This window comes from Telopea speciosissima, chromosome 4 (assembly GCF_018873765.1).
Source record: "Telopea speciosissima isolate NSW1024214 ecotype Mountain lineage chromosome 4, Tspe_v1, whole genome shotgun sequence".
Classification (NCBI taxonomy): Eukaryota; Viridiplantae; Streptophyta; class Magnoliopsida; order Proteales; family Proteaceae; genus Telopea; species Telopea speciosissima.
The window spans coordinates 46,619,135-46,644,162 of NC_057919.1; the positions used below are offsets into that span (position 1 = coordinate 46,619,135).

Here is a 25,028-nt window from a genome sequence, read left to right on the forward strand (position 1 = left end):
GCTTAGTTTGTTGTTGTATACAGTATGTAATTATGTCAAACATATAAGAAGAGCCCAGAAAAAAACAACCGCTGGCTGAAAAGCCCGGCCTAGGCCCTACCGGGCATAGGGCAGCCTTGGGCAGGCTCACTGGTCCAAACTTGCTCCCTAATCTGTATATTTTTGATAAAAATAAATCAAAAGGAAAAGAAATATAAAATATTATCACCTAATGCAAAGTGGAGGAGCACTGTGGCCACTTCGGAAGCGTAGAAGGCGAGGATCCCCATCACTCGAGTCAAATATCCACATCTGTTAAATATGTAATATGTTAAGAAAACATAATATCCATCAATAAGATGCCACCTTACTTTGAAGAAACACAATCCCATCTTACCTTTATGGAATTATCAGCAGAAGAACTCATAAGCACAGGCTCATTAGTGAAAAAGTGTAGCGATATTATTGAATTGTCATGGGCCTCTCCAATGACTGATTGGAGCTTTCTCTTCTCAAGATCCCATATGCTTATGACACCCGATGAATCTCCAGATGCTAGAAGAGGCTGTCCATCTAAAAGGAAAAATTGAAGGCATAACTTGTAAGAGTATGCAAATCATAAATAAAATACCTACACTTACAAAATACAAGATACAGCATATATATTGGAGTTTCGAAGATGTAGGGTCCAAAATGAAAGCTTCCACAGCCAGAAGCCAGTCATCACTAGTTGAACTAATTAGCCAATACACGTAAAGGTACAAATTACAAAATGCAGAGTAAATTCATTGCTTTTGGGCTTACTGCCTGCCATTTGGCAGGGAAATAATTTAGACTCATTTATACAGTTTTTTTTTTCCCCCTGACAAGAAGTCAGCAAAGTATTATATTAAAAAGATGGGTGGGGTAGCCCGGAGGAGGGACATACAAAATGAACACTGGAGAGTGGAGATGGACCACCAACTAATCAAGCAATTTGACCAGCTTTTGCACATAGAAACTCTTCCAATGTTTAGTGTTAGAAGCCCAAAAGATACAGTTCGTTAGGATTAGAATATACATAACCAACAGCCCCAACCAGTCAACAACTGATGCAATCTAATCTTTTGATCCCACTAAGTAAATCATAACAGTTCAAATCACCAGAGCATCAATTTTTCTATTTTGCCAAACAAAACAGACAATCATTTGCTCGTAAAAAAAAATTAACGGTTTCAATGGGCTCAGAAAAGGATTCTTAAGATCACCTACAATGCCAACAAGGATTTTTTTTTTTTTTTTTTTTTTGGGGGGGCGTGGGGGGAAGGGGAAGGAGCTCCTTGATCAAGTGGATTAGGAGCTTTAGTTTGGAACCGTTGGTACAGGATCATTGAATCCATGTGTGGATGCTGCTTAAGTCACAAGAACACCCTGACAGGTCACCTGTCAAATTCCAGTCTAAGTTAACCATAGGGTCATTGTGTATGGGCTTCCCCCTTTATTTTTCAACAATTCCTGTTGAGTTAATGTTAGTTCACTTCCTAAACTTTTCAAACATTTGTAATGATACAAGGGGATGGCAGATTGGTCTGAAATTTTCACCATGGATATATAATGATCGAAACAATATGTCCAACTTTGGGGCTCAACTGAAATGCCACATGTGAGTTCAAGTTTGTAAGACAGGATGAATTTTCACTCAGTTAAGAAAAAGAACATAGAAGTTATAAGGATTAAATGTAAAAAACAGAAATGAACTTCCACATATATAGGCAGATGAGAAAAGGACCACTACCATTAGAACACTACAAGATGCAGTTTAACAAGTCTAAGAATTAAGAACACACACTCATCAATATAAAGATATAAGCTTCAATTACCTGTCCTAAATGACAACGCAGTCACGGCACCTCGTGCAGAATGGCTAAATGTAACTATTTCTTCATCATACCGAATATTGTGAACATGAATTTTCCCATCAGCACAGCCAACTGCAGCTACATCTAGTGCAGGTGAGGAAACACAGCAACATATAGATGAATTCCAGCCTTTGAACTCAAAAATTTTCTTCTTTGTGCTGATATTCCAAAGCTGCAGTGAACCTTCCTGACTCCCAATTATAACCTGCACATTACATGCCTCCAAATAATTCTCCAAAAGGAATTGGAATCAAAAAAACCAAAGGCAAATACCAGTACAGAACTAATCTTGAGACTTTGAAGAGACTTCTTTTTTGGCATGTAAGATAACCTTGTTTAAGTAAGTGTCAGGATGCATTATGCAGCTAGGGTTGAATTTGTCTTCTAGGAGAATGTGTCCAATTGGAGCAAGATTCTCATCGAGCCCTTTAAAAGGCCATATAAACAGATTACCCTTAGCATCAACACTTAGGACATGTTCTCCAAATAAGAGCAACCAATTGACGTTATCGTTATGCCTGGTCCATGTTGCTACCTGTTCAAAATGCCACTCTTAGGGTCAGCTACAGTAACAACAGAGATTCGGAGACTATATTACTGACAACAAATGGAACTTAATTGCTTATATGCATATAATTCAATAGAAAAAGCATATTTCAAGGAGAGAATGCAAACCTTACATAACATCTGGATGTATTCTTTCGCTTGTACACTACAACAACCTCTATCAATTTGACGTATAAACAATAAAAATAGTTAAAATTCAAAGTTTGAAAGGATAAAAAGTCAGCTCCTCAGTTCAATAACAAAGACTGAATTTTCAGTTGTAGGGGTGATTTTCAACTTTTAAATGCTAGGGTTTTTCTCAAATCTAAAAATTTCATAAATCTAATTGTGATAGAACATCACTAAAAACCAAAAGAGCAGGCAAAATTATCTTTTGTTTTGATGTTTTAAAATTTATTTCCATTCAGAGCGATTTAAACAACATTCACACACACCAAATAAGGTTTGACCATGTTGAGATGTGTTACCCGATATTATAAGGGTATTTTTGGTATTTTATTTATGCTTTATTTATGTACTTTTGAACAAGGGTAGAATTGTAATTTGGGCTGTGACACTGTTCACGTGAACAGTGCCATGAACAGTGTTTCCTTCGTAATCTCTTTTATTATTATTATTATAAATAAAGAGCTTGACTGATCTCATTGATTATTCAAGCCATTCATGAAATTCCTGTTTTGTTAACATGGCATCAGAGCCAAATACACTCTGATCTAGATTTTCAAAACCCACCTCCCTCCCTTCGATTTTTTTTCTCCTTCCCTCCATCAAGCTTCTTCCCTTCTTCTTTCTTCCATTCTTTTGGTTCTTCTTCTCCCATTAGGACAGCACTACTGAGGTGATCGTAATGATCTAGCTGCTGCCCCAACATACCTCCTTTTTTCTGCCCTTTTTTTTTGGATCGAGTGGAGCTGAAGAACTGTCTGCGATTTGAAGATTCCTAATTTTTTTTGGAGATCAGGCCTCTACATCTGTTTCGGCTGCATCTTCTATTGTGGGATCTTTATTTGATATTGTTCTCAGCCCCTATTCACTTCATCAGATTGGTTGAAGACCCCAGCCCCTTATCGATCTCTCTTCTCAGGGTTTTTTCAAAACCCTGACATTAATCGATCTTGGGGTTGGGCTGCTGGTTCCTGCTGCATCTGATTGGCACCCTTGCTGCCTTCATTTGACATCATTCCCAGCCTACATATCTGAGATTTTTCGCTCCAATACAGCCCTCTTCTATTGGGGGTCGATTCCAAAAAAAAATTTTGGATCTTTTTTGGCTGTTTGCTGCTTCATTGAAGATTAGTTACCTGCTGCAATGACTGGTTCAGATTCTTCTTCGGCCTCTTCTGGCATTGATGGCCAGCCCCGGACTGATTTTCTTCCCCTTGCTGCCCCAATTAAACTTGATGGCTCTAACTACCTGAAGTGGTCTCGGTCTACCTATTTGACAGTAGCTGGCCGTGGCCTCACTGGCCATCTTCTTGGGACAACAACTAAACCAGTGGAAGAGGGTTCTCAGCTCAACAAGTGGTTATCTAATGATGCGATGGTGATGTCCTACTTGATCCATTCTATGCAAGGGGATATCTCAGACAATTTTCTTCTACTGGACACGGCCCATACTATCTGGAATGGTGCCAAAGAGACTTATGGTCGCACGGGGAATGATGCACAGGTCTATGAGATTAGAAAGAAGGCTAATGCCACTACCCAACAGGAGCTCTCTGTTTCCAAATACTATGCCACCCTCAAGAACATGTGGCAACAATTGGATCATTACTCCGACTATCAGCCCTCTACTGCTATTGATCTGGCTGCCTATCGCAAACACGTTGACAAAATACGTGTCTATGATTTTTTGGCTGGACTGAATATGGAGTTTGATCCTATCGGGTGCAAGTACTTGGGCAGTCCCCTTTTCCATCCCTAGAGCAGGCCTCTGCCTTGGTTCATAATGAAGAAGCTCGTCGGGCTGCTATGCTGCATTCCTCTACTGTTGATCGATCCGCCTTGCAAGTTGCTTCCAGTACTCCTTCTCTTACCACTACTGATGGTGGTATTGCTATCCCTAAAGGTCCTGTCAAGTGTGAACACTGCAACAGGCTCTATCATACTAAGGCTCAATGCTGGAAGCTCAATGGGAAGCCTACTGATTTTGAGGAAAAGAAAGCTCGTGGGAAGTTTAAGCCCAAGGCTCATATGGCTGATTCTCCTACTACTGCTGTTGTTGCCCCTTCATCTGACATTGGGCTTACTCAGGATGAGCTCTTAGCTTTCCGTCGCATGCTATAGGCCTCTTTCGCTGCCTCCACTACGGCATCTGCACTGCTGCCCCTCCTGGTTCTAATTTTGCCTCAGTGCTCGATCGAATATTGTGTGCATCGGCTGTATCCGATCCTTGGATTATAGATTCGGTGCCACTAACCACATGATTGGCTCCTCCCATGTATTTCATCTTTATTCTCCATCTTCGGCAAAGACAGTGTTCGAGTAGCTAATGGTTCCCTTTCTCCTATTAATGGGAAGGGTTCCATACGCTGCTCACCTACCCTTTCATTAAAATCTGTTTTGCATGTTCCGTCCTTTTCTACCAACCTTCTCTTTATTAGTAGTCTAACTAGAGATCTGAACTGCAGACTGACTTTTTTCCCTTCTCATTGTGTCATACAGGATCTGGAGACAGGGCGCACGATTGGGGTGGTAAGATGCGGGGTGGTCTCTACTTACTTGACCGGGTCAGCCTTCTACTTTGCATTCGGCTTCCTCTACGACTCATCATTTACTGAGTCCACCTCGTCCCCTAACCTTCATCTACGCATCGGCTTGGTTATCCATCCCTTAGTACTTTGTCTCTTTTGTTTCCGCGTTTGATTAAGCATTGTAATAGGAATGAGTTTTTATGTGAGGCTTGTGTTGTGGCCAAACAGACTCGTTCCAGTTATTCTTCATTAAATAAAAAAAGTGAGACTCCTTTTGCTTTGGTTCATTCTGATGTGTGGGGCCCCTGCCCATTGTACTTTCCTTTCTGGTCATCGATGGTTTGTCTCGTTTATTGATTGTTATACTCGTGCCACTTGGGTGTACATGATGAGCCATAAAAGTGAGGTCTTCCATTGTTTTCAGTTATTTCATCGTATGGTTCAGACCCAATTCAATGCCACCTTGCGCATTTTACGCAGTGATAATGGCAGAGAAGTACATGGAGGGTCAATTCCAACTTTATTTGGCTGCACATGGTATTGTCCATCGGACAGTTGTGTTGACACACCGCCTGAGAATGGGGTTCTTGAAAGGAAAAATAGACATCTCCTTGAGGTAGCCCGGGCCATTATGTTTGCACGGCGGGGTTCCTTCTCACTACTGGGGTGATGCCATTCTTACCGCTGCTTAGCTCATCAATCGTGTGCCTACCCATGTCCTTAATGGTCGTTCCCCCGTTGATCTCCTCCAGGGTTCCTCCTCCTTTGTGGTTCCCCCCAAAGTTTTTGGTTGTGTTTGCTATGTCCGCAATCATCATCCTAATTGGAAATTTGATCCACGAAACATTCGGTGTATTTTTCTGGGCTATTCTGCGACCCAGAAAGGATACAAGTGTTACCATCCACCTTCACGTCGTACTTTTGTCTCCATGGATATTGTCTTCCATGAGTCCTTATCATATTATTCTCAGACACCTCTTCAGGGGGAGCAGGATCAGGGTTTTGAAGATGTGTCTGCTATTCTTCCGGCTTCTATTCAGGGGGAGCCCTCTGTAACTTCAGCTCCTACAGTGGCTCCTATTCAGGTGGAGCGTTGTCCAGTCAGTCAAATCCCTGTTGATAAGGTATATACCCGGGCGCGCACAGGACAAGTTGAGACTACCACCACCACCATACCACCTACACAATCGTCTACACTTGATCCAGATCCAGACCCTGTTACATCATCTAGTAAGGATCCTTCCCTTGACTTACCTATCGCTGTTCATAAAGGCGTTAGGTCATGCACCCAACACCCCATCTCCAATGTTGTTTCCTATGATGCTTTATCTCCTTCCTATCGTGCATTTGTTTCTTCTCTTTCCTCTATTTCTATTCCTCAGAAATGGCAGGAGGCGATTGCAGATCCAAAGTAGAAAGCAGCCATGATGAAAGAAATGACGGCCTTACTTAAAAATGAGACATGGGAGCTAGTTGTTCTTCCTTCGGGTAAGAAACCAGTCGGGTGCAAATGGGTATTTGTTGTCAAGCAGAAGCCAGATGGAACAGTGGATAGATATAAAGCCAAGCTTGTGGCCAGAGGCTTCACTCAGACTTATGGGATCGACTACTAGGAGACATTTGCCCTGTTGCAAAGTTGAACACGTCCGGGTCTTCTTGTCTTGTCTTTGTCAACTTTGGCTTGGGACCTCTGAGTTGGATGTAAAAATGCATTTCTTCTGGGAGTTGGAAGAGGAGGTTTATATGGATGTTCCTCCGGGTTTTTCCTCTGACAAGACCCATGGGAAAGTTTGTAGGCTCAAACGGGCACTCTATGGGTTGAAGCAATCTCCACGAGCATGGTTTGGTAGGTTTCATAAAGCCATGGTCTCCTGAGTCAGAGATACAAACAGAGTAATGTGCTGGTCACACTTTCTCAGAAAAGGTCGATGAAGTTTCTCACCGAAGGCTTTCTTGGGACGGGAATTTGACATAAAAGATCTAGGACAGCTAAGATATTTTCTTGGGATTGAAGTTGCCCCTTCTCCAAAAGGCATCTTTCTCTCCCAGAGAAAGTATGTTCTAGATTTACTATCAGAGACTGGTTTGCTTGGTTGTCATCCTTGTGGCACTCCCTTAGAAGCTACTACCCGTCTGCAAGAGAAGGATGGTGAACCTGTTGATAAGGGCAGATATCAACGATTGGTGGGCAAGTTGATTTATCTCTCCCACACCAGACCAGATATTGCCATTGCTATGAGTCTTGTGAGCCAGTTCATGCATGATCCTTATTCCACTCACATGGCTGCTGTTCTTCGTATTCTCCATTACTTGAAGTCAGCTCCAGGAAAGGGGATCCTTTTGTCTCCTCATGACCATCTTCGCATTGAGGCTTACACAGATGCTGACTGGGGTGGTAACCCTGACAGGAAATCTACCTCTGGCTATTATACTTTTGTTGGAGGAAATCTGGTCACATGGCGTAGTAAAAAGCAAAATGTTGTGGCAAGATCTAGTGCTGAAACTGAATTCCATGCTATGGCCCAGGGCATATGTGAGTTACTGTAGCTTTAGAGTTTACTCCTTGATATCCGTGGTTCTGTTCATCTTCCACTGATGTTGTACTGTGACAACAAAGCAGCAATTAGCATTGCCCACAATCCAGTGCAGCATGACCGTACCAAACATGTGGAGATTGATAGACACTTCATCAAGGAGAAGAAGTTAGAGAGTGGGCAGATTTGTATCCCTTTTGTGAAGTCTGGAGATCAACTGGCTAATGTCTTCACCAAAGGGTTGAGTGGGAAGTTGTTTTATCCTAGTCTAGTCAAGTTGGGCATGTGTGATATCTATGCCCCAACTTGAGGGGGAGTGTTGAGATATGTTACCCGATATTATAAGGGTATTTTTGGTATTTTATTTATGTACTTTTGAACAAGGGTAGAATTGTAATTTGGGTTGTGACACTGTTCACGTGAACAGTGTCGTGAACAGTATTTCCTTTGTAATCTCTTGTATTATTATTATTATAAATAGAGAGCTTGACTGATCTAATTGATTATTCAAGCCATTCACGAAATTCCTATTTTGTTAACAGACCAAAACATAACTCCTTTGACATAAATCAGATTTAAGCAATCTTGGATTTGTTGGAAGGGTGCGTCTGTTTGTAACCGAGCCATGTTGTAACCGGATTTTTTTTGCCCTCCATATGACAACGTGGCAACATAATAAGAGGGGTATTGATGTAATTTCATCGTTCCTTCCTTTCCCTGTCGTCCGTATTCTCCCCTCCCCCTCGGCAACAAGCCTTCTCAACGCCTCCTCCCACCTGCAACTCGCAGCTCTGCTCCAATCCCTACTCTCTGTATTCAACACCTCCCCAACCCTTACCCCTGCCCCTGTAATTTCCCAGCTTCGCCCCACTTGCCATGAAGATCGAGTTCAGGTGGTCCAAGTTGAGGCCCAGTACGCCATTAACTGGGTGTATATTCAGCAAGCGTCTCTGTCTACATGTATGTTAAAAATATCACTCTGCCCCTGCATTTTATCTCTGTTCAAATCCAAAACAAAGCGATACAGCTACACTCTGCCCTGCAATTTCCCTGCTACCATTTTTTCCCTACTCTTCACAATTGTCCTCTGCATATCCCTATTCTCTGCACCCCTCTCCTTCCGAAACACAGAAAAGAAGCTTCATTGAGTCAATTTTGAGTAGGATTTTTCCTCCCAGATCCATTATTTTCCTGGTTACAGGTCACACTAACCCCTCATTTACCTCTGATTCTGATCTCATGCGTTCCATGGCTGTGAACAAAAAACAAGATAGCTCTAATTCCGCCTCCTCACAATGTTTCCTTGCATATTGGAGGTGAGGTCAAGGCATTCACCACCGATCAACTCTCCACAAAGCTTTGGTTGGAGCACGGGTTCACACCATTCAGAGACAATGATCAATAACTCAGAGTAGTAGTCGGTGAAGGAGGAGGAGAAGGAAAGTCGGACTGGAGAGAGAGGGAAGGTACAAAAATGTTAATCAAATAAAGAAAAGAAGGAAATATAATCAAGGGTGAAAATGGAAAATAAAAATTGGTTACAATAGTCCGTCATAACCACCTTGGTTACAAACAGCTTTACCCTTGTTGGAAAGCTAGTTTTGTGTTCTACCTATTACACAAAGTCTCATGTAAAAATAAATCATTTGACCAGTCAAACTTATTAGAAAACAAGAACATTTCACTAAATCGAGAGTAGTTTAATAACTTTAATTACTTGTAGATAAAGAACATATTTTCCAAGAACAGTATTCTCCCTCTAGATTTATTCTCCCTCTCTCTCTTTCCCCTTCTTACCTAACAGAATAATCCACCATTATTCTCTTCCATCGATCTGAACAACTCCTTTATTTTCTTCCCTTCATTACCTTGTTGTTCGGGCTTGTTCTCTCTGCTGCAGGCTTGGTGGTCTTCTCTGTTTTCAGAATTCCATAACCAGGTTAGTCTATAATATGTTACTAGAAGTCCATATCAGAATCTGCTTGAGCATAATAAATTTCTGTTTCTGGTTTTGATCTCGTTTCTGAAACTGATCTTCAGTTCTATTTCTTGCCATAATTCAGATCTGTTTTTCTGGACCTGTTATTTTATTACTCTGTTGCTGGTTTCATTAATTCTCTATTCCAGTGGCATGGCTCCTGCTCAACAACATCATCTAAAAAGTAGTAAGAGGTGAGGTTGGGAAAGCTTAGCGAATGAGGGGGAACACTATATAATAGAGATAAAACACATGCCTTTCAAAATAAAGTTAGTATTTCAAATCATTCAAGTTGGGATGCATACCAGCCAAAAAGACTTCTTCCTAACTAGAAGGGCAGACAGGATGTTGTGTAAGGATTGTAAGGCTATTTCCAGGGAAGAGTCTAACCACCCAACATAGACTGGTGGTCAGATATGTGCCTCAGTACACAGAAGTGTAGGAAGTAGGAACTATGTACCCTAAGATAAGATGGTAGAGACTAAAAGGTGAGTCCCTAGGCACATTTACTGAAAATGTGGTCAAACAAGGAAAGTGGGACTTTAAGGGAGACACCAATGTGATGTGAAACAAAATGCTGACTTGTATTAAGAGGGTTGCCAAAGAAGTTCTAGGGGAAGCAAATGGTAGGCGTCAGTCCCCTAGGGAGATCTGGTGGTGGGATGAGGAGGTCCAAGCAGCCATCAAGACCAAGAAAGAGAGGTTTAAGACTTGGCAACGGACTAATGAAACAGAAGATAAAAAGAAGTACAATGAGGCCAGAAACGAGGCTAAGAAAATGGTGGGAATGGCTAGGGCGAGGAAATATGAGAAGCTCTATATTAATCTAAACACAAATTTAGGGGAAAAACTATTTATAAAATAGCTAAGATGAGAGAAAGGAAGAATAGAGATTTTGACCAAGTGAGATGTATAAAAGGGGAAGATGAAAGAGTATTGGTAAGGGATGAGGACATTGTGAGGAGATGGGATGAGTATATTTGTGAACTTCTAAATGGAGATAGTTCGAATATGATCGATTCGGTTAACTACATTAGTCATCAAAGACACTACACATCATACATATGTACGAAAGGTTGGTGTGGCAGAAATGAAAGAAGCCTTAAGAAAGATGAAAGTAGGCAAGACACTAGGCCCAGATGAGACCCCAATAGAATTGTGAAAGCCGTAGGATCATGTGCGGTTTATTGGTTAACCAAGTGATTTAAGATTACGATCACAAGGAAAATGGCACTATGGCAGATGATTGGAGGAGAAGTATTGTAGTTCCGGTCTACAAAAATAAGGGTGATGTCCAGAACTGCAATAACTATAGAACCATAAAACTAATGAGTCATACTATGAAACTTTGGGAGAAGGTTATTGAAACCCGTCTGAAGAGAGAGAGAGAGACATATCTCCAAGAATCAATTTGGTTTTATGTCAGGTAGATCCATGACAGAAGCTATATACCTACTGAGGAGGCTTACGGAAAGAAGTAAAGCTAGGAAGAAGAACCTCCATATGGTCTTTATTGACCTGGAAAAAGCCTATGACAAAATCCCTAGAGAATTAATCTGGCATGTTCTTGTGAAGAGAGGGTATCGAGTAACTATATACATGTAATTAAAAATATGTATGAGAATGTGGTGACTAGTGTGAGATTTGTGGGAGACCAAGGCAAGGAATTCCCAATTACAGTTGGGTTCATAGTTGCCATGGTGTCACCATGCCATGGCGTATTGGCATTGGAGAAGTGTGCATATCGACCTCCGATATGGTTGATATACAAATATCGACCGATATGGCCTCCATGGCGTCGCCATGGCGCCGCCATGGACGCCGTACTACGATATGTAGCCATATCGGTCTATATTTGTGTTTGAGTGTATAAAACTTAGGTTTTTTAAAATATTTTTTTTAAAACCATTTAAGAGCTTAAATTCTTTTTCCTTATGTGTACTAGAGGTGTAACTTTTCAAGTTACACCTGCAATACACATTAACATAAAAAAAAAAATTAAAAACATTAAACAATACACTATACCCTAATTTTGAAATACTAATTGGGATTTGGGAGAAATAGAAATCGCAAAGAGAGAGTTCGTGAGACACAGAGATGCAGTTCCGGCAACTCTCGGCTTCAATTCCGGCAACCCTCGGCAGAAAGGAGAGAGTTCTTCACTTCTTCGAACCCCTTCGGCAACCTCTTCAAGCAGGTAAGTAATTTTTTATTTTTTTTTATTTGGTTCTTCTTCCTCTTCTCCTCCCAATCCTGCGGCATTCTCTCCTTCAGTTCAGTTCTTCTTCTCACTTCTTCGTCTTCTTCACTTCCAGCAACTCTCTCCTTCAGTTCTACTTCTTCTTCTCACTTCTTCGTCTTCTTAACTTCTTCTTCTTGCCATGCGGTTGCAGGCTTGCACACAGTCACAGACCTCGGTTTTTTTTTTTCTTTTTTCTTCTTCTTGCCTTGCAGTTGCAGGCTTGCACACAGTCACAGACCTCTCGGTGTTTTTTTTTTTTCTTTGATCTTCTTCTTGCCTTGCAGTCTCGAGCTTGCACACGATCGCGAGACCTCTCGGTTTTTTTTTTCTTCTTCTTGCCTTGCGATTGTAGGCTTGCACGATCACGAGAGAGGGGGTTTTTTCTTTTTTCTTCTTCTTGCCTTGCATTTTGCTTATTGCGAGCTTGCACATATCACAGATCTCTCGGGTTTTTTTTCTTTTTTCTTTTTTCTTCTTCTTGCCTTGCAGTTGCAGGCTTGCACAGTCACAGAGAAGGGTTTTTTTTCCCCTTTTTTCACACACACAGAGACAGGGAGAGTCGAGAGACAGAGGGGGGGGGGGGGGAGGGATTTATTACAGCCAGTAGTCCACCACTCACACACACACACAACAGCAAGCAAGCACATATTCACATCAGCAAAAAAAAATTTAATGTTTATATGGGCTGTTTATTAGGTTTATTCATTGATTTCACTCAATATAAATTATGCTCTTTTAATTTGTTTTTTTTTTTGTTTTGTTACTTTTGTAGCCTATCATTTGATTTTTCAACTTTATTATCAGCAAGACTATTGCTATCAATTATTTGATAGGCTAATCCATGGTTTCATAATTCATATACACTTTAATGGATATTACACTTTCATGAATTAAACCATAGTTGACTAGTAGTACACTTTCATGTTGGTTTTTTATGTTATAGGGTATATATTATAGCATACTAAATAACATTACAAATAGAGAAAATAAAAAATAAAACATGGTCGAAATGTTCGTCATGGCAATAGTTATCAAGGCGTCGCCATGGCGTCCAGGCTCCTTGGTCGCCTTGGACGCCTTGCCGCCATGGCAGTGTCGCCTTGAATTTTGCCCCTCTAAAACGCCATGGTCGCTTTCCTGCCTTGATAACTATGCATGGCAATGCCATGGCAGGCAACATGTCGATATATCGATCAAACACCCCTCCACCGACTTTGATCGCCGTGACAACGTGACAACTATGGTTGGGTTACATCAAGGATCAGCCCTAAGTCCTTATATGTGTGAGCTTATCATGGATGAATTAACCAAGAACATCCAAGATGAGGTACCATGGTGTATGTTATTCACTGATGATATCGTTTTGGTGGATGAGACAAAAGCAAGGATTAACACCAAGTTAGAGATGTGGAGATTGACCTTGGAAGCAAGTAGCTTTAAGATTAGTAGATCAAAGACGGAGTATATAATGTATAACTTTAGTCACACTATGATGGATGACGACATGGTGACAATTGAGAGAGAGTTACCACCAAGTGACTATTTCAGATATCTAGGGTCTATCATACACAAGGAAGGTGATATAGATGATGATGTTTCACAAAGAATTAAAGTGAGATGGATGAAGTAGAGATAGGCGACCGGAGTACTATGTGACTAACACATTCCTTTAAAGCTTATTAAAGGAAAGTTTTACAGGATTATGGTCCGACCTGCTTTGATGTATGGGGCGGAATGTTAGGCAGTTCAGAAGTGTCATATAGCGAAGCTATGTGTTGCAGAGATGAGGATAGTAAGATGGATGTGCGGCAAAACTAGGAAAGATAAAGTGAGGAACGAAAGTAGTAGAGCCGATGTGGAAGTAATGTAGTCCTAGATTGGTAGAGGACCAACTAGGAGCCAGAAAACCAGGATCTGTTATGAACATGTGAATCGATGATGCAGAATTATCACCAAACTGGGCTTCTTTTATTAGAAATAAGTCTAGGGTTGGGATACATATATGTTGGGCCTTTGATCCCAAGGGTTTTCTATGTAATAGGGCCACTTTAATGAACCTAAACTAGGGGTATATAGGTTGCATACGGGATTAGCCCAATACTTAGTTTATTTTTATGTTTTTTAATTGAACCGATTCAAATTGGTTGCATCCAATTGGTTTAATTTAAGTGATCATGTGACTTGGTTAAGTGGTCATGTGATGTAAGTTGGGTTGGATTATTTACATTACTTTTAATGTTCTTTAGTTGTGGTGCCACTAGTACTTTGAGTTCAGACACTTCAGTTACAATTAATTTATTTGTTTTTAAGGTTTAATTGATTTAAGACTTCCATTGTAGTTATTCTAAGATGTGATGATGTGAGACGACTTTTACGATATTAGGTGGTTTATCATGTTCACTTCATGACCCATATTCGATCTTGGTTATCGTGATGACCCATACTCCTAGGGTGGGGTTTTGGGGAGTTACAGCTTTACTTGCCAGTTAATTCTCATAGCACTCAAACAGTGTGTAGAATAGGCAATATTACATATGCATTCGACGTTTATTGCCAACCAAGGGTGCAAATCCAAAACACCAAAGTGGGTGTTTTTTTGTTAATTTGAAGATTTAAATATGTTTAGTAAGCCTAAAACAAGCTTCACTTAAGTTTTGCAGCCAACAATGGTCATTTGCCCACCAAAACATCAAAATGAAGCAAAGAAAAATGCACCGTCTAGCCGATCTCGGTTGTCTCAACCTGGTAGAGACACTGAGTCAAGACAAATTTTTGAACCTTGCATTCGAGTGGTGGCAGCTTCATGCAAAGTGTACTCGAAGTCTTCCTTAATCACCTCATCCGGTACTACTGCTTTAACCATGTCTTCATCAACCTCCGAATGTAGACCTCAATTTTCGGAACCTTCTCATCGAAGACATGAGGTACAAGCTCTACCTCTTCAAGAACAACATCATGAACGTCGATAATTTCTTTTTGGAATTTTGCTCAACCACTACCTTATATCTTCCACTGTTTCAGTTTTGTCTACTTTGATCTCTTCAACGTAGAGCTCTTCAGTAGAATTTTCTAGTTCTTAACCTTCCGTCTTTGAAGCTTCAAGCACTTTCTCTTCTTTATCATCACAACTCATTGTGATCACTTCAGCATTATCTGCAACTTCAGGCTCTTCTTCTTTAAATGCTTCCTTTGATGGTGGAAGTTGAGTTCAACTTGTGCTTTAACATCATTGGTGTCAGATTTCCAACAATCTACAACTTGCAAATTGAATTTCATTGATGGATGCTTCAATGTCAAAAGTGTTACAACTTACAAGTACAAGTAGTCTTGTATTCTTGTACACGACCACCCATCGGAGAGTGAAACTGTCCTAGCTAAGCTTTCACTCCTCAACTCAAAAGAGCTCGGAGATTAGAGAATAAGAGGTTAGCAACACACGAACATTTTCCAAGCAAGCCATAACTTTAAGCATGCTCCGAACCAAAGGAGGCAGAGGATGGAAATTGAAAGGATGACGACATTACGATTTTGACGTGGTCGAGACCAAAATATTTCAGGTTTCTACCAAAACTCTGCATGTTTTGGCTGGCCATTTCATTTGACCATTTCGGTGGTCAAATGGCCATATTTTTGTCCAAAACCTCATGGAAACCCTATTAAGCATTTCCAAACATAATAGAACCTTTAGATTGAAGGGGGGAAAAAATCAACATTGTAGTTTGGTTTTTGTAACCTAGGTTGGTAGTATACGTTGTACCCTATTCTACCATACTTTCTCAAATATATCCTATTCTACACACAATTTAGTATTAGCACACACAAAATTCACTGAAAACAACTAAAATATCCATTAGGAATGAAAAAAAAAAAATCCATTTAATATTACACAATATCAAAGTGATACAAGTACAAAAGTGTCATAAGTAATCAAGTAGAAGTGTACAACCAAGGTTAAAACACACCTGCGAAACCATTCCTTCAACTCCATGTCAATACCACATAGAGTTTAGGGAAGGCTCGAAACCTTTGGAAAAAAGAGTATACCTCTAAGTTTGAATCTTATACAAAGGTGATTTGGCCAAAAATACCAAATCTAGGATTTTTTTAGAGTTTTTCCCCTCTAACAGGTGAAACCACACAAAATCAAATCAAAACCGAAATTCCAATCGAAACAAATATGTACTGTCTCCTACTGAAACTGAGTACCTTGCATTCCTACTAAGTCGCACCCAATTTTGCTTCGACCTTTGTCGAAACCAAAATATTTCATGATATCTCAGAGATTTCAACCGAGATTCGAACTGTGCTCACACCTCAAGGGACAAGAAATAGCTCCATCTGCATCAATATTGCATGGAAGAAATCCTATAACCCACAATCTATTCAGAGAGAAGATTTCAACACATATGACTTCAAATGCTAGCTGAACTGTTTAACTATGGACGACTGGTCTGACCTAGTTGATCGGATTAACTGGTATAGACTCTTTAAGAACTATGGACTCCAACCGTTTTATGAGGCTATCAAGTTTGGCCTCCTGGTGGCATACCCTCAATGAGATACCCCTTAGTGGTCCTTTGGCCTCTTGGGAAGATTCCCATTCCCTAGTCTTATCGGCCTGAGTTGGTTAAGAATGTCCATGCATCATTCTCCTCGGAAAAGAAGTAAAGCCTCTTGGACACATAGACTTACAAGTTGCTTGTCCGATAATCAATACCCTCATAAATAATTTGGCATAGTCGCCACAAGTCAAAACCATGGTGAGGGCATTCCAAGAGGAGGTCCTTGAATCTTTCCATGAATTTAGAAAAGGACTCGTGTGGTTTCGCTCGAACTGGAGGATGTCACTTTTAAGCTTATTGGTCTTGTGAAGAGGGAAGAATTTTCTCAAAAAGACAATGGTGAACTCATCCCATGTATTAATGGAGTTTGTTGGCGATCCATGAGCCACTTGGCCTGGTCTTTCGGGCAAAGGGTATAAACCTAAGCCTAATCGCATCATCAATCAAATTACGGACCTTAATTAGAACACGACCTCCTCAAATTCCCTAAGGAAGAGATATGCATCTCATTAGCCATCCCATGGAAATGGGATAGCATGTCGATGAAGTTGGTCTTGAGTTCATAGTTATTCCCTGTAACAACAGCGAGACTAATCGTATGAGGGTGTGCAGCCTGTGGGGTAAAACCTATCCTTAAGAGTCTTGGGTTGTTGGTCACCCATGGTCAAAGGTGGTAGAGAAGATGGTCTTCTAATAAGACGATTACTTGAATCACGAGTCCACACCTTAGCCACCTAAATAGATATGAGGTCTCCTTTAGAAAAATTAAAGAAAAATAAAACACTTAAAAAAAAAAAAAAAAAACTAGAAACAAGAGGGACCCCAAGGTAGATAGTGCATCTCTATCCCTCCAAAATCGAAACAATGGTTCAAAAGTCGTAAGGATGCCATATAGGTTGAGCAAGGGAACCCGTATAGTCTTCTATAGCCACCTACGTGCGACTCCAATATGGATTCGATGTAGAATGGAGGTCTACTATACGCTTATGTTTCCAACGCTCTCACTATGTCGCTTTCCGTTATCAAGATGGTCACCTCCAAAGATAAGTCACATGTCAATCCACCCAACCAAGTCAAGATGTAGCGCCATAGTAACTTAATCCTATGAGGGACACCAAAAGAAGGAGGGTCAAGCATATGAAGGACTTTAGATTGGGCGCACACTATTTGAAAGTAAGAGAAACAAGAAGAGGTTTTCAAAACTGGTTTTTTTTTTTTTTCAAAAAAAAGAAGAGAAAATAATAAACTAAAACACTTGAACTACTAAAAATCGATAAATAAAATGGACAATAATCTCCCGAAGCGCGCAAAACTTGTTTGAGTTAAAATAAAACCACAAGCGTACGGGTCAATCATAGCTACGGATCGAACACGAGGAGATATACGCCACTCTATTTAACTAACTTAAAAGTAATGCAAAATGAACCAAATTAAAGTGTTAAATTAAACTAATTAAACTAACGAAAATCAATGCATCCTACCTCATAAGCATCTAACAAAATTAAGGGATTAAATCAGGCCCTAACACACGAGCATCTAACCTATCAAACTAAAGCGAATTGAAAGGAATAAAAATGCAGCCACACATACTAACCACATAAAAAGAAATAAGGGAATAAAAATGCATCCATAAACCACAACCATATAAAATTAAAATAAAAGAAATAGAAGGGGAAGAAGAAGAAGATAGAGAGAGATAGAGGAGATGGAGAATGAGATTGAGAGTTTAGATAGTAAAACCCGAATGTGCTTGCATGAATGTAAATGAAAAGCTTGAATACTTGCATAAACTTACCATGGCCTCCTCTTCTAAATCTTCAAGTCTTGTCATCAACTTAAGAACTTAGACTAGAAGGCTTAAAACCTAAACTAGAATTAAGAAATTACAACCCAATCAAGACTTAAATTGAAATTAAAGCATAAACTAAACCTATTATAAGCATTAACTAAAAATTATAAAAAGCAAACTAGAACTTAGAAAAGCCAAAAATCACAAATTAGAAGGAGAAGAGGAGAAGAAATTTCACTAAGTGAATGAGCAAATTTTTTACAAGAGAGGTAGGGGTATTTATAGGTGGAAGAGAGGAGAAGAGAGAAGATGGAAGTGTAGGAGAAATATTCCCTAAGAAAAGAGAATATTCTCTTCTCTTTCCTCTTTACAATGCCTTGAATCCTAAGAAAAAGAAAAAATAGAAAGAAGAAGAAGAGAAGATTGTTTACATAGAGCTTCTATTTCTAGAAAAATAAACTTCCAATTTTAACAAGTGCTTCCTTTTCTTTGTAGATATCTTCTCCAAGCAATAAAATCAAAGCATCTTTGATTTTTCAACCTTCCATAGATGAGAAAATATAAATCTATCCCAAGTAGAATTTGAAGTGCCCTTGAGAAGTTGGAGGAGAGAGAGAGTAAGGGTGATGACTAGGATTCCTTCAAGAATAAATAAAATACCCATTCTGTCCTTCGAAAACGTGGAGCATGGGGTGCTTATATAGGTCTCACCATTGTGTTCCTTGAAAAATCACACAAAATAGACCCAAATTTCATCCAATTCGGAGTTGGGGAGCCCAAGATATCTCAAGTTGAAGTTGGACGCCCGAGCCTTCCAAATGGAATCTTTCGGCACAAGAAAGTAACTTCCGATAATTTCATTAAGGCCCCTAAAATCTGAACTTCCGTTTCACTTTATTCCCATCCGATGTCAATAATTATAAATAAACCCCTGGACCATTTTCACGCATCGCTACGAAACGGCCATAACTTCTTCGCTTCAACTCGGAATTAAGCGCCGTTTGAACCATTGCGAGGCGACTCGATGGGCTATGCATCCATTTACACTTCTAAAAAGCTTAAAAACATCTCCTTAGCATCATCTCCTTCATTTTCACAAGAATTCACCTAAACCCTGAAAAGCACAAGAAAGCACCGAGTAACTCTGTCCAATGTGGTAAAATGTATAATTTATGCCCTAAAATTTCACACATAAATGTGCTCATCACCTATAACCCACAATCTATTCAGAGAGAAGATTTCAACACATATGACTTCAAATGCTAGCTGAACTGTTTGAAATAATTATACATGAAGTCATTCCCTCCAAGTAAGAGAACAAAAGCTTTTAGCTTCTTTTGATTTCACAGGCAACATCTTAATACATGGGGTGCATCCTGAGACTCCACTTGTTTTTACAACATTCAACTCCTCGAGGCTATCCTGATGCAATGTAGGACTAATCCAAATAGGCCCTTATTTAATTCAAATGGGTCAAGATATATTCAGCTCAAACCAGTGCCTATTCTGGCCACCGATTTAACCCATGTTAAGGCCCACATTTGAGCCTTATGTGTTGGTGTTATATAAGCCCAACAGTCTAGCCAAGTTTCTACCCAAGAGAGCCATCAAACAGTAGTTCAAATGGGAAGGATAGGGAAGGGTCTCTCACCCATGGCCTCTCAGCGTATTTTAGTCTCTTACGATTTTGGAGTCTGGAGAAAACATAGCTTTGTGCTTTGTGTGCTGTAAGAGACAGTTGCTCTGTGAGAGAGTGTGGTGAGAGGCCATTGGTGAGAGACCAAAATATGGTGAGAGACCCTTCCCTTTCCTATCCCTTCTTCTATCCTTCTTATCTTTTCTATCAATTTCCCTTTGCTTCTATTGTATTGATCTGTGAAATACCCAAAATTTGAGATCATTGGAAGGCCTGTTGCTGCTGCTGGAATTATTATCTGAGGTGCTGGTTACTAAATCTACTGCTATTCATTGAAGAATTTGCAACCCTCCTGTAGCCTGTAGGTTGGAACATCTTTGCCCTAGTCCTACAGTATATCCACACCTTCCTCGTCAACTAGCTTCTTCAACTCGTCGAACAACAGTAAATGTTTCTCTTCACTACATTTACTACTACACTACAGCAAATAGGATTAGATGATTACGTTTTAATAGCACAAGTCCTTAGTTCTTTACACACTTGGTGAAACGAACCAATAAAAGCATGAAGCAGGATACTTACCAATTCGAGATAACAAAGTACGATAAGGGTAAACCATAAATCTGTCCATACTAAAACACAATACAATGAGAAAACATCTCTAGGAAACCAACATATATCAGGGAGTATAACAGTTATATGAAAATAATCATCTGATAGCCAACATGCTTGAGAATTAAGTCATCAAATCAAATGAACTAAGAAGCTCTAGAAATCAAGCACCATACTACGAACCTGGTGAGCACGTTTGAAAACACCTATGTTATTCCCATATGCAGCAAATGTGTAGTCCCGATAGGATGCAAGAGCTCGGATCTTCTTTGGCAATTGAGGACCTTCAGAAAGAGTTTCCAGATCACAATAAAAGCAAGAAAAAGAAGAATATTCACAGGAAAAACCAACATATTGATGGATAACCACTGAATCACTGTATCAAACAAATAATAAAATTATAAAGGTAGAAAAATTTACCGGCCACATAGTTGGGATAAGGCTGAGTTGTTGTAAAAAGATAGAAAATTTAATGACACTAAATACATGACCAAATGTTCTTAGGCCAATTAAAATGAAACTTGTCCCTCTTAGGACAGAACATCTGAACCTTATCAAAAGAAAAAAACAGCAGGGTAGTAAGGGTTTACGCATAATCAAATTAGTCCTAAAAGGTAGCAACACCATGCTATTGATTGGGACAATAACCTATAAATGTGTTCCTATTTCAACTTCAGCATCTTTGAAGAGTAATTTTGACCAATTTATAATTCATTTTTCACAGGATAAAAGCTACTAATTAAATTTCAGAAAATTATTAACAGCAAATGGTGGATATCAAACAATTAATCTATACAATATGAGAAGCAATAAGGTTCATACTTCTCTGATAATACAACTTACAAGAAGATTTATGAAATGGGAGCGGAATTTCTAGGCATGCATATACAGAGAGGGTTCACTATATGGGCCCTAGTTCAGCACATGGAAGGTCAGACGGGGCTCTAATTATCTGAGTAGGTGATCCCAGGATCCCCTACTCAGGTGTCAAGTCTCATCATAATCAGAGTTGGCCAAGTGTCCAAACAAAGTATTGAAAATTTGAGGATAGGGTGCATACCAATACATGGACAATGACAAATACAGGGAACTAGGGAAGCATGGACATACATGGGGGGACTCTGAAATTTCACACATGACCAATCCAGACCATTCACCATTCCTACATATCCCAATGTTGGAATTGCCACATCACCCATCCACATGGCAGAAATAGGTTGCCCACCGCACCCTCCTAGAAAGACTTTTTCTTATAAAAATAAGGACACTGAGGTCCCCATTTTCGACTTTTTGGGAAATATTGAAATGAACTATGTAAAAAAAAAATATGCAACTTTACAAATTTCTACTCTGTCAAACAAACACTGCCCTTCTGTGTCCAATATAAGTACATAAAATTCTCAGATCAGGTGCCATAATGGACACAGACAACCTAGTAAAACCAAAGGCAGTTCAAAGACCAAAGCCTTACCAACAAGCACCAACGACAGCTTAGCACACTGCAACAGTAAAGAAGTAAAAGATTGATCAGTTAACACTAAAAAAACATGATTATACATATCATATACTTTGCATTCCAAGCTCCAAAGAAATAAATGAACGTTAGCTCAATCATACTATTGTGCATACCAAAACACGAAGTTTTCTCATCTCAGTTAATTGTATAGCACATAGAATAAAAAAGTTAGAGGTAGCTATATCACTTTCGAAAAGCTCAAAGAAACTCTCTACTGAAATGAATGTGATGCAGGTCCAAGCATCCGCAAGAAGAAGAAGCAGCCCTAAGATTAGGGCCACGTGTTAGGAGCCTTAGTTTAATTTTTAAATTTCCATACGTAGTTTATTTTTAGTCTAATTGTAAACTTAAATTGAACTGGTTCAGACCATGGTCCAATTTAAGTGATTTATTCCTACTGGTTGTTAGGTGATTTAATTCTATTGGTTGTTAGGGAATCGTATAAGTTGCTTAGCTTTTAATTAAATAGCCCCTCCACGATTTCAAAAGAGGGTGTGAGTTGTTTTTGCAATAGGAATTCAGCCGAGGATTCAAATTCCTAGGCTGAATAGGATTTAGGCCATTGGCCTTCAATTTATAAATAAGACAAGTCGTGGGAGGCTCCCACACAATTCAGATTTCAAAAATATATTTTACTTTATGCTTGCTGCCTAGCTCCATCGTGAGTGTTGCCTTGTGGATTCTATCAAGGTGAAGGGATTGGTGGATCTCCAATCGACTCCTTGCATCTTGTACATCAGGAGGACCTAATTCTAATCTTCAAGCTACTGTCATTGAAGATCTGCTATACAAGTAAGTAGTTTACTGTTTCAAGCTTTCAGCAGTCATCCTTCTTCTCCTAATCCTCTAACCTAAGCCCCATTGACCCCCATTCTCATCTCCCCATCAAGCCCAATCGATCAACATTAACCTAGGCCATCTACATTCTGTCAAGACCAATAATATCACCCAAACTTTAATTACAGCACTCTCTCATCAACCCCTCTACTCGATCCTAGTTTCAGACCCATCCCTCCATCAAAACCCTAATTCCCCTCTAATTCCATTCAACCCTAAGACCCTAAATCCTACCAGAACCAATCCAGCCATTAAAACCCTTTCATATTACACTCGAACCACCCCCCCACTGTCCCTTGCACTCGATCCAAGGCCCATCCTAAACTCTAATTTCATCTATTTTCCTATTTCCCAAAACCTGAAACCCTAATTTTCTATTTTTGAATGTCTTATTCTAGACTCCTATAAACCTGCCCAGCTTTACCATATAAGACTCACCCCCATTATCCTAAACATAACCCTAAATTTGACCTAAATCCTCAAACCCCCACCCCTTATTGTTGTTCCCCCCTGATATGTAAACAAAAACAAAAAAAAGTTTTTTTAATAAAAAAAAAAAAAAGTAAAAAATAAATAAAATATTTTATACCCCCCATTCTTAAAAAAAAAAAAAAAATACTCCCCCCCCCAAAAAAAAAAAAAAAAATAAAATAAAAAAAAAAAAAAAAAACAAATTTTTTTTTTTTTTTTTTTTTTAATTTGTTTAAATTTTTTTAATAACAATCCTTAAAATTTAATTAATTTAAAAAAAAAAAATAAAAAAAAAAAATTAAAATATTATACAAACTAGTAATAAAAATTATTTATTTAAATTAATTTAATTTTTTTAAAAAAATTAAAATTTTATATTAAATCTTTTTCATTTACTTCCAAATTCCCAAAAAAATAAAAAAAAAAAAAGAATAAAAAAAATTTTCAATTATTTTTTTAATAATTCAAATATATTTATAAAAAAAAAAAAAAAAAAAAAAAAAAAAAAAAAAAAAAAAAAAAAAAAAAAAAAAAAATTTTATTTTACCTTCTTCCCCCCTCAGCCCCCCCCCCCACCCTTATAAAAAATCCCCCGTCAGAAAAAAAAAAAGAAAAAAAAAAAAAAATTAAAAAACCACCAATCCATTCTTAAAAAACAAAAGGGGCAGGGTTAACCCCCCCACAACAAAAAAAAAAAACCCCCCCCCCCCCCCAACCCCACAACCCCCCCCCAAAAAAAAAAAAAAAAAAAAAAAAACCCCCCCCCCACACAAAAACCCAAAAAAAAAAATAAAAAAAAAATAACCACAAAAAAAAAAAAAAAAAAAAAAAAAAAAAAAAAAAAAAATAAAAAACAAACCCAACCCAAAAAAAAACCCCCAAACACCCACCCCCCCCCCCCCCCCCCCTCCCTGCGTTTTCCCCCCTACTTTGCTCCACTCCAAATGTCCAGTAGTTTAAAAGCCCTTACTGGTTACTTGTAGATCCCTTGTCTATCTAGGACTACATTAGAATGACTAACACACATTGAAAAAGCTACGGCCCCATTTAGTTAGACTCAAAGCAAAGTGATAATATTTTTCCATTGGTAAATTAAAAAAGAGATAAGTGAATGAGGGTGACTAATTGAAAATAATGATAAGTATAACAAAATCAATATTTTTACATTGAAAATCAATTTTCATGTGTTTGATTGTAATGCAAAATATTATGGGCCACATGTTTCTTCTTCTTGAATAAAATTTTATCCGGAATAACTATTTTCCATTTTCTGCATTAGTACAAATGAAAATTTTTCTACTCATTTTTATATTTTGTAATCTCCACATGTTTCTCACTTTACTTCCAACCAAACAAACTCAGTTACCAATGTTTATTTTACTTCATACCACATCCAACTAAACCAATCAAGGGCTTAAAGAGAAACCCATTGCAATATTATAAGTTGACTAAAACAATCTTTTGAAGAACAGAAAACCAAAACACTTGAAGATGAATAGGGCAAAGCATCAAGAAAAGGGACTTACATCGTAAACCTGCCAAGCTTTTCCAACGCTGACAGTGACAAAAGTTTCAGTTCCCAATCTCTGCACGGAGAAGGGAACACTGGTTGTAATATACCCAATAGCACGAAAAGGTTCAAAAATTCCCATTCACGCGAAAACAGAGGTTCAGACACCAACTTAAGTATCTAATGGCAAAAGTGAATGAGGCA

At 39.0% G+C, this 25,028-nt stretch overlaps 1 protein-coding gene across 1 annotated transcript; it reads right to left on the minus strand.

Annotated features, from left to right (window-relative positions):
- Window positions 1-204: 204 nt before the first annotated feature.
- LOC122659347 (WD repeat-containing protein 36-like) lies at window positions 205-25,028 on the minus strand. Its single transcript, XM_043854468.1, has 7 exons — window positions 24,841-25,028; window positions 21,962-21,989; window positions 20,674-20,774; window positions 2,209-2,412; window positions 1,839-2,082; window positions 377-552; window positions 205-291 (listed from the first exon to the last, which is right to left on the minus strand). Exons 1-7 carry the CDS (start codon window positions 24,964-24,966, stop codon window positions 205-207), a joined length of 966 nt encoding a protein of 321 aa, XP_043710403.1. The 5' UTR covers window positions 24,967-25,028.

Excerpts from the sequence above, each read along its gene's own strand:
- LOC122659347 (XM_043854468.1), bottom strand. The coding sequence starts at position 24,966 with ATGGGAATTTTTGAACCTTTTCGTGCTATTGGGTATATTACAACCAGT. Across the intron at positions 2,413-20,673 it reads TTTTCAAACGTGCTCACCAG|GTAGCAACATGGACCAGGCA; the intron begins GTTCGTAGTATG and ends CATTTTGAACAG. Across the intron at positions 292-376 it reads CTGCTGATAATTCCATAAAG|ATGTGGATATTTGACTCGAG; the intron begins GTAAGATGGGAT and ends CATATTTAACAG.